Source organism: Dermacentor andersoni, chromosome 1 (genome assembly GCF_023375885.2).
Source record: "Dermacentor andersoni chromosome 1, qqDerAnde1_hic_scaffold, whole genome shotgun sequence".
Classification (NCBI taxonomy): Eukaryota; Metazoa; Arthropoda; class Arachnida; order Ixodida; family Ixodidae; genus Dermacentor; species Dermacentor andersoni.
In genome coordinates this window covers 35,616,723-35,634,856 of record NC_092814.1, presented here as the reverse complement: position 1 = coordinate 35,634,856, position 18,134 = coordinate 35,616,723, and the positions used below count along the sequence as shown (strand labels likewise).

The 18,134-nt window shown below is 44.3% G+C and overlaps 1 protein-coding gene across 4 annotated transcripts in view; it reads right to left on the bottom strand.

Moving 5' to 3' along the window:
- The window catches only part of LOC126545767 (sushi, von Willebrand factor type A, EGF and pentraxin domain-containing protein 1-like), a 185,683-nt gene that overhangs the window by 12,424 nt on the left and 155,125 nt on the right, over positions 1-18,134 (bottom strand). For 2 of the 4 annotated variants that reach the window (XM_050193740.3, XM_055061313.2), the window contains 3 exons: positions 8,945-9,192; positions 5,315-5,537; positions 3,822-3,974 (listed from right to left, as the gene is read on the bottom strand). In XM_050193740.3, coding sequence (XP_050049697.2) covers positions 3,822-3,974; positions 5,315-5,537; positions 8,945-9,192 — 624 coding nt within the window. Of the gene's footprint in view, positions 1-3,821; positions 3,975-5,314; positions 5,538-8,944; positions 9,193-16,895; positions 16,957-18,134 lie in introns of those variants that run through there. The other 2 variants (XM_055061312.2, XM_055061314.2) reach the window with 2 other exon arrangements.

Here is an 18,134-nt window from a genome sequence, read left to right as displayed (position 1 = left end):
AAAAGGGTGGCACTGCTGAGAGTTTCCACGGAGACCACGAACAGTTCTTCATATGTGACACAAAGGTTTTCGTGGAACCAAAGACTCGCAGAATGACTTCCATCTTTACGATGCAAGTTTGTCCATGCGACGCTGAATTTTCTTTTGAGCTCTTCTGGCCAACCTCAAGTCATGTACAGACTTCGTGCGCCTGTATCTTCGCTCTGCACGGCGACGAACTGCACGAAGCTTCTCCAGCTCAATGTCGTATTCGGTGCGTGTATAGATTCTCGGAAGCGAATGTGTGGCAGCCTCTAGGGCACACTTTATGATGTCCTCTAGGCTAGAGGACAAGTCATCACTACAGCTGTCTTTGACAATTGGTTTGAACATTGGCCAGGCGTTGTATTGTGTGACGCCGGCTAACTTGGAATCCGTCAGCCCTTCAATCCTAAGATAAGTGGGTAGGTGGTCACTTCCCCGCGTTTCAATATCCGAAAACCACCTGACCTTTCCAGTGAAGGATCGTGAAACTAAGGTGAGGTCCAGGCAGCTACAGTAGGCAGTTCCACGCAGAAAGGTGGGGCTTCCATCATTTAACAAGCACAGTTCTTGTTCGGAGGCAAATGAAACTAATCTTTTGCCTCTCGAGTTTATCTTAGAACTTCCCCAGAAATGGTGGTGGGCATTAAAATCTCCAGTCATCACCAAAGGCTGCGGAGTCGCTGTCGTGATTAGCCGTAACCGCTCGCAGTCCAGCCGACTTCAAGGCGATATGTAAGCTCCAACTACTCTGAAAGTGAGCTTGCTTCTCTTGACTGTCAGGCATACGTACTGGTTTTCTTGGTCAGGTGGCACTGGATGAAGGACATACATAAGATCACGTCGCATGAATACGATGATCTTGCTGCAGTCTCCGTGGGCGGCGGACATGAAACACTCATACCTGGGCAGTCTCATGTTATCAAATAGGGGCTAGCAGATGACGATGATTGGGAACTTGTTCGTGAACACAAACTGTCGAAAGTCCGACATGTGTGACTTAAGCCCTCTGGCGTTCCACTGAAGTATCGATGCGTTCCGGACTTCGTCACGAAACGACGGCTTCTGGAGAGCCATGATTTCGACCAAGAGCTGCAAGTACTGCACTCAAAGGGTCCAGCACCTGTAGCGCGCTTTGTGCAGACGAAGATTTCATGTTGGTAAGTATGACGCGAATGGCATTCATGAGCGACCGCAGAATGTTGATGACCTGGAGATCATCAGCCAGCGTCGCTTCAACAGTTGCCGAAGCAGTCGAAGTTGGTGCGTTTTGAGGCAACTTAGCAGGAAGTTGTGCCCTCGGTAGCTCAGGCCATTCTTCCGGACGGCCGAGCCTCTCCACTTTGTTTGCTTTCCTTGTGTCTGTCTTGGTGGCACTGTGCGTTGACTCGGCAAACGAAATCGAAAGTCGAAGGAGGAGGCAAAAAAAGCTTCGCTTTAAAAGTTGGCTGAGTGAGGTCGTCAACGTGCCGAAAGTGCTCGAAAACGTTACATGGCCACGCAAAAAGTTTTATTCTACGCAAATAAGCCCATGTTCGGCGGCAGGTGCGAGTAGCCAGTGCCTGAGTGATCGGCGGCAGCCATCATTTATTCCTTTCGGAACAGGGCAGCCTCCGGCTATTCAGAGAAAAATTCAGTTTTGTTCGGCATAATAATGCATCTTTAACGCGCACACGTCACTTTGACGCTGTGAGTTTTCGCTGTTTCGTGACGTCGCGTGACAGGCAGGTGAAGTGGGCGCAACCTGAAAGCTTTTGACCAATAGACGAGGGCTAATGGCGAAAAGGCGTCGAATCAGAAATAACTATTTTTCTTTTGTTCAGTCCAATCATGCGTAATCGGAGTGCACACGTCATATCAGATGGGGAGCTATCGCGGTTTGTGTGACGTCGCGTGACTGACAGGCGAAGTGAGGGCGGCAAATCGTAGAGGGCTGAATGCAGAATTGGAATAGAAACGTTTTGAATAGCTTTACGTTATAGCGCCCCATAAGTGCATGCAATTTGTGAAATCTGATCACTACTTACTCATTTTTACTTATTTTACTTGTTATTGCCAAATTTGTCACTTTCCTATTTTCTGGTTTTACTCGCTTACTACTTCTTAAGGGGAGGGAGGTTACTGAGGACGTCGTGACTGCCGGACCTTGCGTATATCTATCTTACAAGACTTTCATGTCTGAATAAAAAAATAAATAGAATTCATGGTCGCGGCTAAATTGTTCTATATTTGTGGACCGTATGCATATGTTTACCGTATTGTTAGGTGACGCTAAGGGTACAGCTATAAAAAGCTGGCAGCACCATCCCTTAAGGTGTGCAGAAAAATGGTCGTCCCGTTCTACTGATTATTTTTTGTTTCATGCTTGTTTCTTATAGGGCGTTTCTGCTTTTAGCGTTACGCACTCTTCGGCAAATGGGTAACATTCTCGACAAGAGGCGCGATCATCGGAGTAGGACGCAGAATCAATGCGAAGCACTGCAGATGCAAAATTGCATGCCTGATCGTGAGCCACGACAATGTCACAAACGATGGCAAAATCATAAGGACGAATGCAAACGCAAGTTGAATTTGATTTGTTCGCATTTAAAGCTTGAGGGTGGTGCTCTGGAAACCTTATGCAGAATGTAAGGACGCAGAAAAGTTTTCGTCTGGGCAATTTCTCGAAAGATGAAAAGGAAGAACGCTCAACCTATATAGGCATACCCCTGTACCTTATAACATTGCTCGGCTTTTTAAACATGACAAAGGGTTCAGAGGAAGATGTAGGCTTAAACAGCTACCGTACAAGGGAATTGCCTGAGACTGGAGGCAGCGTAGGCCCCCCTGCAGGAACGAAGACCTAGTCGCCCTGTCGAAACGTTGCCTTCATGCTGAAACTTCCCGTGTGTGGCCATTGTCACTGACTTTTGTCATTTATTGTCGGCAAGGCCTTGCATAACGTCCATTCGTTACTTTTAAGATAAGCTCGCCTATAGTTGGTTCGTGCACACGCTCAGAATTGGATCTTTCTTTTTAGTGTAACCTGACGTTACCGCGTTGCCAACAAATCATCTGCAGGCACCTTCGTTCATAGCGGAACAGCAGGTATAGTAGGCCCGTTCTGGCATGAAGCTCCTTCTACTAGACCCAGGCGATGTCATTTAACGGAATCATGAAGAAACTTGTCCGAGCGCACCAATGCTATTGCTGAATGGTTAAACACTACATGGCTCAGCCACACATTTACGTGCGTGATTAAGCTTGCACGGTCAATCCTGTAGATACCTACAAATGACTCTGCTTGTTTCTTTATCATATAAAGAAGCGCTTGTAGCTGAGTATACTGGACGGAGGCCTTCGCACATGCAGGCTGCACGCATTGTTTTGGTTCAAGCTAAGTATGAGTCGCAGTCACCTAGAAATGCTTGCTTCCATGCTACCTTCTTGAACTTGTTTTTATTCAATGTCGTGAAACCATAGGTTGCTCCAATTTTTGTGTAACATTGCAGGTTTTGGAAATTCAAAGAACTGGCACAGATACGTATCGTGTTCTCAGGCAATGAAGGGCTAAAGTCTAGAGGTTCCTAATGCAATCCGATTTCTCGGGGTATTTCAGAGGCAGTAGAATGAAACGAATTGCGGTGAAGGGAGGAATAATTTCAGTAACTTCTTCGCCGGTCGCCTCAACGCAGACATCGCTAGTTGTGGTCTGAGCTGCTTTCAACTCTACGGCTCACATGTCACACATGCGAATTTTTTCTGTCACTCGTGCTTTCAGTGTGTCCATTCTAGTTTCGAGCGAGTGTGTTTATGCTCACTAGTGCAGTCCTTAACCATTTTGGCCCCTTCGAAGGAGAAAGTGTGCTTAGGGCAGGGCTTGCAGCTTGTCTGGCCCTCAGAGTCCTGGTAGTGGTTTTGTGGGCATGGGTGGCACGAGCCGTGCTCCTCGAACGTTCCACTTGGACATTGCACTGCAATATGGAAAACACCGAATGCAACAAAATGAGCCTAACGCAACCAACAAGGTACAATATGGGTGGTGTACTCCGTAGCCTGCAGTGTTTGAGGAGGGGATGCCATAACTGCACTTTATGTGGACTTATGAATTTTACTTTCTCGTTTCAGATAAGCTGAAGGTTCAAGAGCGGCCTGGCACTACTACTAAAGAAACATCTGCGTAACTGTATTACAATGGTTCTTTGATTCTAGCTGCCTTGATGTATGACACTGAAGAAGTAAATATATTGCTTTGATTTTAAACCTTTCTGAGAAATGCTAATTGTATATGCAAGGCAGCTTCCAATCAACTGAATATGATCAAAGGCAAGTGCAAAGCATTACTCGGCGATGAAAATTATTCCAGCATTTTTTAAGCTTCGGGATGTGGCAGCTCGTTAGGTCACAGGAAGCTATAAACGCCGGATGATTTGAAGCCAGGGGATTTAGTCCTGCATTTTCATAGCTTTTGAGCCTATCTGGCACCCAGACTTCATGTGTATTACAGTGGTGTAGTTAGAGTGGCGATGGAATGTAGGAATAGGCGGGTTTAGCCTGGTGACCGACACTTGCAATTACACCGCCTGAGCGCCTGTTGTAATGTCGCTAAGGTATGTTACCACACGTCCAGCAAACCAGTGTCCCTTAGGAATGTAAGAAGGCATCGACCTTCCTTGCGGATTATAGCGGGTCCCTCGGGAAACATAAGATCTTTCTTTTGGATCTTCTCAAGAATAGAGTCCCTTTAATCATGTTAGCTTGGGCGCGACAACATGTGTGTGACGTCTCCTACCTCGTTTCATCTAGCACAGAGCGGTGAAGCGATACGCCCGTAGCCATTTTAATGTCTATAAGCATACAGTAGTCGAGAGGAAGCATCTGTGTCCTCCTCTCGTCTCTCTGCCGTTAGCTACAAGAACATAAATAACAAAAAGCAGCTTTGTAACGTCATAACGTATCATCTGAGGCAGGTGGTGTCTGGCTTGGCACCGAAATCTACTCTACAGGAGCCCGTTACGAACGTAGAGATTGTCCACCACTGATTAGGTGGAGTGTGACACGTGTGATGAGTGTGCTTGAGCCAAGTGTGACACTTTGTCGCTTAAGACGCTGGAAACCATGATGCACTTGAAACGTTGACACATTTATGACACCACCATTTAGGTATTTGATTAGGCGATTAGGCGATTACAATGGTTGTGCGTGGGACAGCAGCCTGAAAATCTCATTTAGGCCGCGTAGCGCACGCGACCAGTGCACTATAATTTTTATCACTTCTATGACCGTTTCTGGGTATAGGGAACGCGATACCCACCACAGTGAGCCGTGTGAGCATCAATAGTGAAGCCGCGGCTGCCGCAGACCAACGTGAACCTAGACTGGCGGAAGGAGTCCCGCCAAAGGTCACCGCCGACTTTTGCGATCTCTTGGTAGAAACCTGGATCTGACGTCACGATGTCGTGCGTGAGCACCTGGATCTGTTCGATCACTGTCTCGGCCTCGGGGATGTCATAGCTTGCGTTGACATTGTGCCGTGCCTGGTGGATGTAGAAAAGCAGGTGGAAAAAAAGATGTCAGTTTAGAAAATTAACTTATATGCTACGTTAACTTCACGAATAGCTGTGAAGGATCATATACATAGTGACACTATTGATTGAAACACTGAATCGTAACTTATTTCCAGCAAAGTTGCAGTGTCATGGGGTCAGGACATACGATCGTTATTTTGTGCGAATATACCTATACTGCGTAGTTAGCGTAGGCGTTGTTGGTAGTCTAGAAGACATTTTGTCCTTTGCGTCAGACCGACTTCACTCAATACTCACTCCGACTTCACTCCGGACAGGCCGCCATTGGAATATGAACCTGGCAACGTTTAACGCAAGAACATTATCTAGTGAGGCGAGTCTAGCAGTGCTATTGGAAGAATTAGAGGGCAGTAAATGGGATATAATAGGGCTCAGTGAAGTTAGGAGGCCAAAAGAAGCATATACAGTGTTAAGGAGCGGGCACGTCCTGTGCTACCGGGGCTTAGCGGAGAGACGAGAGCTAGGAGTCGGATTCCTGATTAATAAGAATATAGCTGGTAACATACAGGAATTCTATAGCATTAACGAGAGGGTGGCATGTCTTGTTGTGAAACTTAATAAGAGGTACAAAATGAAGGTTGTACAGGTCTACGCCCCTACATCCAGTCATGATGACCAGGAAGTCGAAAGCTTCTATGAAGACGTGGAATCGGCGATGGGTAGAGTGAAAACAAAATACACTATACTGATGGGCGATTTCAATGCCAAGGTAGGCAAGAAGCATGCTGGAGACAAGGCAGTGGGGGAATATGGCATAGGCACTAGGAATAGCAGGGGGGAGTTATTAGTAGAGTTTGCAGAACAGAATAATATGAGGATAATGAATACCTTCTTCCGCAAGCGGAATAACCGAAAGTGGACATGGAGGAGCCCGAACGGCGATACTAGAAATGAAATAGATTTCATACTCTGCGCTAACCCTGGCATCATACAAGATGTGGACGTGCTCGGTAAGGTGCGCTGCAGTGACCACAGGATGGTAAGAACTCGAATTAGCCTAGACCTGAGGAGGGAACGGAGGAAACTGGTACATAAGAAGCCGATCAATGAGTTAGCGCTAAGAGGGAAAATAGAGGAATTCCAGATCAAGCTACAGAACAGGTATTCGGCTTTAAGTCACGAAGAGGACCTTAGTGTTGAAACAATGAACGACAATCTTGTGGGCATCATTAAGGAGTGTGCAATAGAAGTCGGTGGTAACTCCGTTAGACAGGATACCAGTAAGCTATCGCAGGAGACGAAAGATCTGATCAAGAAACGCCAATGTATGAAAGCCTCTAACCCTACAGCTAGAATAGAACTGGCAGAACTTTCGAAGTTAATCAACAAGCGTAAGACAGCGGACATAAGGAAGTATAACATGGATAGAATTGAACAAGCTCTCAGGAACGGAGGAAGCCTAAAAGCAGTGAAGAAGAAGCTAGGAATTGGCAAGAATCAGATGTATGCGTTAAGAGACAAAGCCGGCAATATCATTACTAATATGGAAGAGATAGTTCAAGTCGCTGAGGAGTTCTATAGAGATTTATACAGTACGAGTGGTACCCACGATGATAATGGAAGAGAGAATAATCTAGAGGAATTCGATATCCCAGAAGTAACGCCGGAAGAAGTAAAGAAAGCCTTGGGAGCTATGCAAAGGGGGAAGGCAGCTGGGGAGGATCAGGTAACAGCAGATTTGCTGAAGGATGGTGGGCAGATTGTTCTAGAAAAACTGGCCACCCTGTATACACAATGCCTCAAGACCTCGAGCGTACCGGAATCTTGGAAGAACGCTAACATAATCCTAATCCATAAGAAAGGCGACGCCAAAGACTTGAAAAATTACAGACCAATCAGCTTACTGTCCGTTGCCTACAAAGTATTTACTAAGGTAATTGCAAATAGAATCCGGAACACCTTAGACTTCCGTCAACCAAAGGACCAGGCAGGATTCCGTAAAGGCTACTCAACAATAGATCATATTCACACTATCAATCAGGTGATAGAGAAATGTGCGGAATATAACCAACCATTATATATAGCTTTCATTGATTACGAGAAAGCGTTTGATTCAGTCGAAACCTCAGCAGTCATGGAGGCATTGCTGAATCAGGGTGTAGACGAGCCGTATGTAAAAATACTGAAAGATATCTATAGCGGCTCCACAGCCACTGTACTCCTCCATAAAGAAAGCAACAAAATCCCAATAAAGAAAGGCGTCAGGCAGGGAGATACGATCTCTCCAATCCTATTCACAGCGTGTTTACAGGAGGTATTCAGAGACCTGGATTGGGAAGAATTGGGGATAAGAGTAAATGGAGAATACCTTAGTAACTTGCGCTTCGCTGATGATATTGCCTTGCTTAGTAACTCACTCAATAATGCGATTATCTTTAGATGTCTTTGATGAAGTACATTAAACTGAACGCTCTGACGAGCTCTTACAATATTTTGACATTGTAAAAATCACGCCTTACGCTTCCCATGTCTACACAGATATTGTCACGAGCGTAACAGTTGGCTGTGTAGTGTGTTTGCTGCTTCTGCAGAAGCTGTGGCCAACGACGACGAATACGCACTCTCAGGGAAGGTGTCGGACGGGAACTGTCTGCTTCCATTAGATTAAACTTAATAGTTTTCGTCATATATATAGTAACGCGACTATATTGTATTGCAGGTATGTGCACCACGAAATGGAAGAAACATTATTTTTCGCTTCAATATTTCCGTATCTAAGGGGGTAGCTGTGAAATCATGACTTTGAACAAATGAAAAACGGGCGTTTACCTGTCGTGGCAAGGCGGAATGACATCATCATAGGAGCTGGGCGTTCTCTCGTACAAAGCTGCGACTGCTGTTGCTCATGCACTTTATTGCGAAGTGAGATCTTTAGTACAAGCTGAATTTAAAAAAAAATTCTCAAGTGCGAGACTACAGGCACTGCTAGCATGTATGGGGTATTGGGATAATGCGACAGTCGATTCTCGACAGCACGATATTGACAAAGTGACCCGTATCAATGGGCTACCGCCCCTTCGAATCGTTCCTTGCTGCACATATGATGCGTTGAGGGCTGTTTAAAAACTTTAGAATGATTTTAACGCCTTAATAGTACACAAGCGGCTTAATATTATCACACCTGTTACACAATCTATTGTCGATCCGAAGCAGCTGGCCAATGACAAACATTTGTTGCGTATAAGCTTAGTGAATCCGGCAGTTTCGTAGCAACACGAGAGCCTTTTCGGCGCGGAGTCTCAGCGCAAGAGGCGAACCGTGCCACTTTAGGTAAACATAGTCATTATGAAGGACTAGCGATCGGCAGAATAAGTAGTACTCGGCCACTCCTGAGGAACAATGGACGACCAACTGACCTGCACAGTCCAGACAACCTTCATAGCATCCGACGCGGAGGAAGGATCAGATGAATTGCGGAGAACAGCTGTCTCGCACATGAAGGTGACGTTGTCGCAATCAGCCTGCAGGCACACATCAGCCGCCCGGTCGAGCAGCGCCTCGGTCAGCGTCGGCATGAAGTCCGTGTGCAGGTTCTCTAGGGAGCAGCTCGGGAGACCCACGTGGAAAGCGAGGCTGCCCTGGAAGTAGGTGGGCGTCGGAAGGCCTGCGCCGAGAAGGACGTTCCGTGAACTATTGCTTGAGCCAGCAAGGAGCACACGGTAAGACTTCCGAGCACCAAAAAGTCTTCAGCCGAAAAGTGGAACTCGGTCATTACTGCGTGCGCTATTGATCGCATTGCCTGTGCATGTGCATTGCCATACCGCGACTACACGAGTCACGTTATTTTAGATATACTAGCATACCTGCCAACCTGCGAACTTTAAAGGGACTGTTGGGAAAGGTTATTAAAGGACCACTTGAACATGTCTTTGGATTGAGGTAAGAATGAGAAGATTGTGTGCCATATTCACGAAAACGAGCAAACCTGTAACCCATAAACAAGCAAATATATCTTTCACTTGGCTGTGATAGTGGTGCAAGAATGACATCTGGCGCGCTCGAGTATGAAACAGTGCAACCATTCCGTGTACCGTCACTTAGTCAAGAATCCGAGCAGGGAGATTTATTTTTCTTGTATACAATTTCGCATTGCTTGAAATTGCACTTTGCGTTCTGCTAACTCTTTTTTTTGGGGGGGGGTGGGAGAGTAATATCTTTCGTTTCCAGCTAGCGCGTGTTGAAAAGTGGCGGCGCCTTGTGTAAACGAACGGAGTCAGGGTGGACGTAGTGGTTGGTGCATTAATGCATGCACTCGGAGATTACAATCGAGTCCAGTAATTAGCGTTGTGGGCGTCCGTGCAGACAACATAGATTTAAAAATTCTGTTTTAAAGAATTCTGCTCGCTTTATAGAGAAGCATTTGCACGTGTACATACTTCCAGTGGTAGTATCTATCTATTGCGCTACAAAATAGAAGGTCCTTGAAAAACGGTAGAGAGTTTCTTTGAAATTCGTAAATATCCCGTGCACGGGAGGGGGGGGGGGGGAGGTTGCACGCATTTTAAGAACTTTGCCCTGAGCACACCCCTTCTGTGGCATACATATGACTATGGTGATTTAGTCTTAGATGCAGCACAGAAGCACTAGGAAACTTGGTGCAGGAGAGACTGACAAGCAACACATTGTTTTTTAGATTGCAGAGACTTTTTCTGCGACTTTGCTAACGCTTTCGCCTGCTTCAGGAACTTGTTCCAATGAACTCACCGGAACAAATTAAGTAGCTTTCTGGTATATGGCATCCTCCGCTGCCACAAGAAAGTAGCGCAAGTACCATCACAATTTCATTTTTGCATGCATTTTCTTCAACCTTGCACCAGCCCATCATTCAACAGATTTGAATTTTTTTTTTTTACAAATTGAAGTTATTGAAGCTCAATCTCCTGGAATCGCCGTCCCGGTGGCAACATGGCGGAATCGAGGTGCATGGCGCGCCTGATACCCCAGCTCGCGCGTTGTGACGGCCATTTGCCAAGCTCGATCTCCTGGAACCGCCGCCCCAGTGACAACATGGCGGACATGGCTAGCACTGTGCTTCTCCCGCCTGGCGTAGAGTAACAGTGCGAGCACACGTGACCCGGATACGCCCTAATCGGCCTCCCAGTGGCGGCCCTCGGGCACCCTCACCGCCCGAGCTTTCGTCTGCCGAGCGCCCATAAGAAATACGTAAAGAGAAGCAACATGCTCGATGGAAAGAAAAAAAAAGGAAACTGAAAACCTGGTGGAACATGGAGATACGAGAAGCGATCGCCGAACGACAGAAAGCGCCCCGAGTGCACAGAGAGGCAAAATAAGCGCAGTTGCTGCGGGATGAAGTAGCCAGAAAATAGGAAATATACTGGGAGAAAAAAAATATCTATGATTCAAGTACGCATTCAATCAAAGATAAAAGGTGAAAGTACAAGTTGGTTGTCAGAAACATGTGAGAAATAGAAGGCCGCACCTAGAATAATTTGGAACAACATAAACTTATTAGGCAGGAAGTCTGGAATAAGATAATAACATATCCTAGACGAAGATGGAAACAAATTGGAAGTGGACGCGGCATTAAATTACGTCCGACATATAACAGCAGAATCTTTCCAACGCAATGACGAGGTTGTATTTGAGGGAAAAAAGGGCATGAAAGAGAACCAGATGGAAAAGGAGCTGGTGCTGACAAACTTCAAGTGGAAGAAAGCAAAAAAGAAAAATCCTAAGCGGACAGCCACAAGGATAGACGAGGTTCCCGTTAGGCTAATTAATGAACTAGGACCAAAGAGTAAGGAAGCCTCTTGAAAGCAGCAGAAAAAAAATTTAAAAGAGACGAATACCTGTAAGTTGGCGACAAAGCAGAATGAATTTAATTTATAAAAGTAAGGGGGAGAAATATAGAATTCACTCATATGACCATTACATTCACTCGTTGACCATTACATCGGTAATATACACGCTAGCAATGCAGGCAATTAAATTAAAGCTGCAGGTATGGGCAGATAAAAATGGAATTTTGTGAAAACTTCCGAATGGCTTCAGAATAAATAGGCGTCTGGATGATAACTTATTTGTCCTTACTGAGTGTATTGAAATATCCAGAGTAGAAAGGAGACCGTTATATGTGGCCTTTTTAGACATTACAGGAGCATATGACAACGTAGACCGCAACATTTTGTGGGATATTCTGGAAGGGGAAGGCTTAGGCAACGATTGTATACAGCTTTTAAGACCTAGAAAATACCGTTTGCATTGAAAGGGAAGGGATGAGGAGCGAGGAGAAAGTTGATATCAACATAGGACTGAGGCAGGGGTGTCCTTTATACCCACAGCTATTTCTGATGTACACATGGTGGGGATTGAAAAGGCGCCAGAGGGAAGTAGTATCGGGTTTAATCTCTCATACAAACAGGCGGGTACAGTAGTAGAGCAGCAGCTTGCAGGTTTGTTTTATGCGGACGACACTGTGTTGCTAGCTAACAAGCAAAGTGATATGCAACTTCTGGCTAATATCCGTGGACAGGAAGGCGAGAATTTAGGTCTGAAATTCAGCGTTAAAAAGTCAGTTGTTATGATATTCAATGAAAACAGTGAACAGACAGTGTCAATGCAGGGCCAGAAAATACCTCGTGTAAAAGAATATCTTGATAAGTAGAGGGGAATAGAAAAACTGTCATAATGAAACGCACAAAGCTATGGCGATACAATAGGTACGATGTGCTCCGGAGTATGTGGAAAGGTGTAAAGGTTCCAGGACTTACATTTGGAAATGCGGTTGTTTGCTTGAAATCAGGCCGATCAGGCCAATCGGGCCAAAGGTCAGTGGGACACCTCACATTGGGCGCTCGCGGGAAGACTACAAATGAAGCTGTGCAGGGTGATATGGGCTGGACTAGTTTTGAAGTGAGGGACGCTCGCAGTAAAATTAATTATGAAGAGCGACTGAGGAATATAGAAGAAAGTAAATGGGCTGAGAGAGTGTTCAGGTATTTGTACAGGAAAAACATTGATTCACAGAGGAGGAAAAGAACTAGGAAGCTTACCAGCAAGTATGCGACCTGTATGGCGAGCAACATGGCAACAAATAACGTCAAGCGGAAAATCAGAGAGACTGAGGTAATCTCATGCGTGGCGGCAGTCGAAAAGAAACCTGCTATGAGTAACTACATAAAAGAAAAAAAATGAAATCAGGAAGGAAGCAATTTATGATAACTCAAAGGGAAGCTCATTACGTTTCGAAGCGAGATCAGGATGCCTTAGAACACGCCCTTATAAAGCGAGATATAAGAAGGAAGAAGAAGCATGTGCTTGCTGCGGTAAAGCTGGCGAAATGATGGACCATGTTTCATTAGAATGTGAAAATATCTACCCAGCGGTCGATTTAGGCACCTCTGGCCTCCTTGAAGCCCTTGGGTTCAGCGAGAGCAGGGTGAATGCAAACATATCCGCAATAGAGATTAGAGGCGATTGGAAGAATGGTGGAAGAAAAGTGGGGAAACGACTAACCACAGAGGTGTACAAAAACAAAGTTCACGATAAGGGTTTCTGAAAATTTGATTATGAGAATTGACCTCTTCTTTTTTCCTTTTCTTCTTTTATGTAGGTAGGACATTAGGCAATATAATAACGAGCTGGGTTGCGCAACCCACCACTCCTTTCATAAGGGGACGCTCGTAGCTCCATCCATTTCTCGTCTACAAACTTTCTCCCACACTTATCAAAGCGTTTTTATTGCGTGATAAAGAGTGCAAAATTATTATTTCTAATTATACATTGTACTCTTCAGTACTAACTGTTTTTAGCCATTGTAAACGCAAAATAATGATCGGCGTCATCTACCTCCCACGCGACCTCTGGCCTGGATTTAAAAATGTTATCGCCACGTTCGCGTGCACGGCGTAAACAGATTCACCAGTTCGTACTCTTCAGGTGGTTGCTTATTTTGTGCTAAAACCAGTCTATTGCGCTTTCGGCATATCGCACTATCTAACTTGGGGTGAACTGACGTGTTTGCGAGCGGAGATGTGAGTCCGAAAGCTAGGTTTCGGTCGTGAGCCATGCGGTACACGTGTGCATCGAAACGGAAGCCGGATTCAGCTGAAACTGAGGACGGCAATAACGATGAGGCGTTTAACGTCGCTGCCTGAATCATTATGTAATATTCGTGTCGTTAACTTACAGGCTGAGACAAGCTAAATAACTAGATCTTGCACTACATATCGGCATTCGGGACACTACATTGCTGTTCCCGAAATAAACCTCTAGGGGCGAGTCAGCGTCAGTGTTTGTCATCTTCTAATTCTTGTACTCCTTTATTGCGCTATTTGTTCACTTTACGGAGATCCGTATGTCAGTGTGTATGAGAAACGTCGCACACTCGCAGCAGGAAACAGCACACTCAATCACGAAACAAAGAGATAGCGATATGGGAACGCGCGTCGCATTTTTCATCTTGTTGCAGCCGTGGCCAGCGCGACTGAGTAGCTCTATTTTTATATTTGCCGTGTCCGCTGGCAGCTTCTTTTTCCCCCAAAACTGAATGACTCTTTGGTAAATTGAAGTGAAAGTACTGAATCTAATGTGTTAAACAGTTGCAGGCATGGTGTGCGACTAATCGCTGAGCTTCTTGCCTGTGTTGTTGTGTTTTATGTGTTACTGTTCTGCCCCAAGAGAGCCTGTACCAAGCATGTCTGACGGGGTCCTTCTGCACTGAGCTGTCGCCGAAGGTGCGTTCAGAGCTGGTGTGCGGTGAATGGCTCACCATCTTGTCTGTGTTATTGCCTCATGCGCTACTGTTCTGCCCCGACAGCGTCTGCGCCAAACACATATTGGTCCTCATCACAGGAGCCCCCGTCTACACCGGGGGACGGAGCCGAATTCGCAAGGTTTTCACTCCACCAACAAAAAAGCGGATGCAGAAGTATTTGGATGAGATATCAAGTCCACGGAGCACAGCGTCAAGACTGAAAAGAGCCTCAGCCATCATTCTCCCAGCACGGATATTGGCCGAGTCAACCAGGTACCTCAACAAAGACTTTCTAGAAGGTCTTCGTGTCCAGTTGCCCCTGCAACCTCTGAACTACTCCGGCCGACTCTGGCCAGAAGAGATCTGTCAGTTTGCCCTTAAACCCAACTTCACTAGCCCAAAGGTGTACAGGTACCTGGCAAAAACACTGAGCCTTCAACTAGCAAAAAAAAATTACAGGGTCTCTTAAGATCTCTCTTAAGAGGTGAACGGCGAAATCCTCCTCTTCCTCCTCTTATCATTCGCCTAATTAGTAAGCATGTTTAGTCATTTGTAATCAGTTGTAGTCGTTAAAATTCGTCGTTAGACATATTGGTCATTAGTAGTGATTACTAGTAATTTCAAGTCATTTCAGTCATAATTAGTCATTACTGTTCACTACTAAGCATTTTTAGTCATTTGTAATCAATTGTGGTCATTACAAGCCGTCGTTAGACATGTTGGTCATATCATAGTTATCAGTAGTCACTACAAGTAATTTTAGTCATTATGAGTCATTACTGGTCATTACTAAGCATCTTTAGTAATTTCTAATCAATTGTAGTCGTTACAAGGTGTCGTTGGACATACTGGTCATTTCATAGTCATTACTAGTAATTACAAGTCATTTCAGTCATTATTACTCATTACTGCTCACTAGTAAGCATTTTTAGTCATTTGTAATCAGTTGTGGTCATTAAAAGCCGTCGTTAGACATATTGGTCATTTCGTAGTCATTAGTAGTGATTTTAGTCATTACTACTCATTACTGACATTTCTAGTCATTTCTAATCAATTGTGGTCATTAAAAGCCGTCGTTAGACATATTGGTCAATTTGGAGTCAGTAGTCATTACGAGTCATTAGTAGTCATTACAAGTCACTAGTAGTCACTATTAGTCATTACTAGTCATTATTAACCTTTAACAATCTCTGTTATAAGGTTATCATTCACTAACTGTCGCTATAGATGATCTTTAATTCTTTAATCTGTCTTTCATCTGTCTTCATATGGCATGATGACTCTTTGGCGGACACTCCGGCGGTCAGGTCTGCTGACACAAACTTCACCATAAGCCTAGAAAGGGTTTCACCTTAAAAACATTAAGAACTTGGTTATCGGCAATATCACTCAAACCAGGAATGATGCCAGTGACACTGGATTTCGCAAAAGAAAAAAAAATTGGGCTGTGATGGATAGGGCATGTGTCCTTATGGTTAACGAAATTTCGATAAAACGGAACCTGCAATATGACTCTAAGCATGATGTTGTTGTTGGCTATATTGACAGCGGCACTGAAAGTTCTGATCGTGTAGCGAACACAGCACTCTTGTTTCTAGTGTCAGGCATAGCGAAGTAGTGGTTCCAGCCGGTTGCGTTTATAACAGGTGAAAGCACAGTTCATTCTGGACCCGTTTTGAGTTTACTACGAGAACTAGTAAGCAAGCTGAAGGACTGTAGTCTATATGTAAAAGCATTGATCTGCGATCAAGGCAGCAACAATTGTGCATTTGAGACAGCACTTGGAATAACCCCACAGCATCTTTTTTTTTTTTAATGGAAGGGGCAAAAGATATATTTTATTTTTGATCCACCGCAATTGTTGAAATGTACTAGGAACAACTTGAGGAAATGTGATCTCTACATTGGCAGGGATGTTGTTTCATGGAAACACCTATTCAAAATATACGAGTCCATCCGTCCCCTCAAATTGAAATATCTACTAAAAATCACTGACAGGCACTTGTACGAAACTTCTTTCGGCATCATTAAGGTCAAATTTTCCTCGCAAGTATTGAGCAACATAGTGTATTTGGCAATTGAGGCCCTCATTGCTTTTAACGCTTTACCTCCTACTATCACCCATATGTAGCTTCGTAGAAAGAATGGACATGGTGTTCGCTGCCTTGAACAGCTCCGCAGTGCGCATAAAAGAGCGGAAAATGAGACAAGCCATTAACTCGTCCACAGAGCACATTGCATTTTTAAAGGCTTGCGGGCTTTGGATAAAGTCCTGGAAGTTCTATTGCCCTCGCCAACCTAGGACGATATTTAGATTGCGCATCACAGTCAAAGCAATCTTGTTGCTGTGAGAAGACCTCCAGTAATCGTTAAATTTTCAATTCTTGTTGATATGGCCACCGAATCAGGATTCCCTTGAGAATATTTTCGTGCTCATTCGGCAGCAGCGCAGTTGCAATGAAACTGCAAACCTCTACCAGTTTTCTGGCAGACTCAGGCACATTGTTGTATAAAAGCTTTTCAAGCTTTTTGACAACAGCAATTGCGAGGAGGACAAGGATGTTCTTTTAACTGAACTTATGGCGACTAACCTCAGCAGAGTGACTGAAGGGGCACCTAGCTCCATGAGTGCTGCTTTTACGAAAGGCCCCTCTGAAAGTAGTTCAAAAGCAAGTGATGTGCTTGAGTCAAACGTAGTTTACCATTTGTGTGGATATTTGATACACACAATCTTAAAGAAAAGGCGTTGCAGCTCATGCCACGACCTCCTTAAGAGGAAGCTTTAGCTCGGGTGCTCCTATATAAATACAACATGTAAAAAAAGAATGTGTTTTTCTCGGCAAATTTTGACGAGGTTTGTTGCATTCAAAAGAAAAACTTAAAATCTAGTGGCTGTTGGTTTCGTATTTTTGATTTAGATTGTCAATGTTTTATTAAAAATGTGGAAAAATCGAAATTTTTTTTTAAAAACAGTACTATCGAGTTTACAACTCCGTAACTCAGCAATGAAAAATGATGTCACAATTCTGTGAATTGGATTAATAGCACATCTAAAGCGAACAAATTTGATATGTCACACATGATTCCCAAAACAATTAGTAATATGGGCATACAACTATTGCAGAACATTTGTACTCAACATAAAGAATTCACGTAAGATATAACTTGGCATATCGAATTTGTCCGCTTTCAATTATATAATAGATACCGTTTACAGAATTGCAACATCTGTTCTTGATACAGAGTTATTAATTTGTAAACTTGGTGCTTCTATTTTTCTAACTTCCGAATTTCTCAAATTTTTTGTAACAAAATTAAAGCCCTAAATCAAAATTACACTACCTACAGTCACTATAATTTAACTTTGTCTCTCAAATACAACAAACTTAATTAAAGACGGTCCAGTGGTGATCTCAGAAAAGCGTTTCTGCGTTTTACGTGTACTTGAATAGGCCGCATCGGAGTTGGGCCCGAGCTAAAGTTTCCTCTTAAGTGGCCAGGACATAGCAAGACCTAGCCGGTTATTTATGATGTTTAATGCTGAAAGAGCAACACACTCTGCCATTTAACTGCGCCAACTGAGGCAGCATAGGAGTATGTCGTGAGGCTGGAAGACGAACTTACATGTGAAATAGATGCTATTGCACACAATCAAAGTGCTGCGAGTGAATTGTTCTCCATTGTGACGCAAGTGTATTGCAGTGCAGACTGCAAGCAGCAGTTTTTACAGTAATATGTTCACCTTCAGCTTCTTTGGCATTTGCGGTTTAAAAACCGCGATTGAAGTTCAACAAAAGCACCTAAATATGCTGCCAAAAGAAAACTGAAGA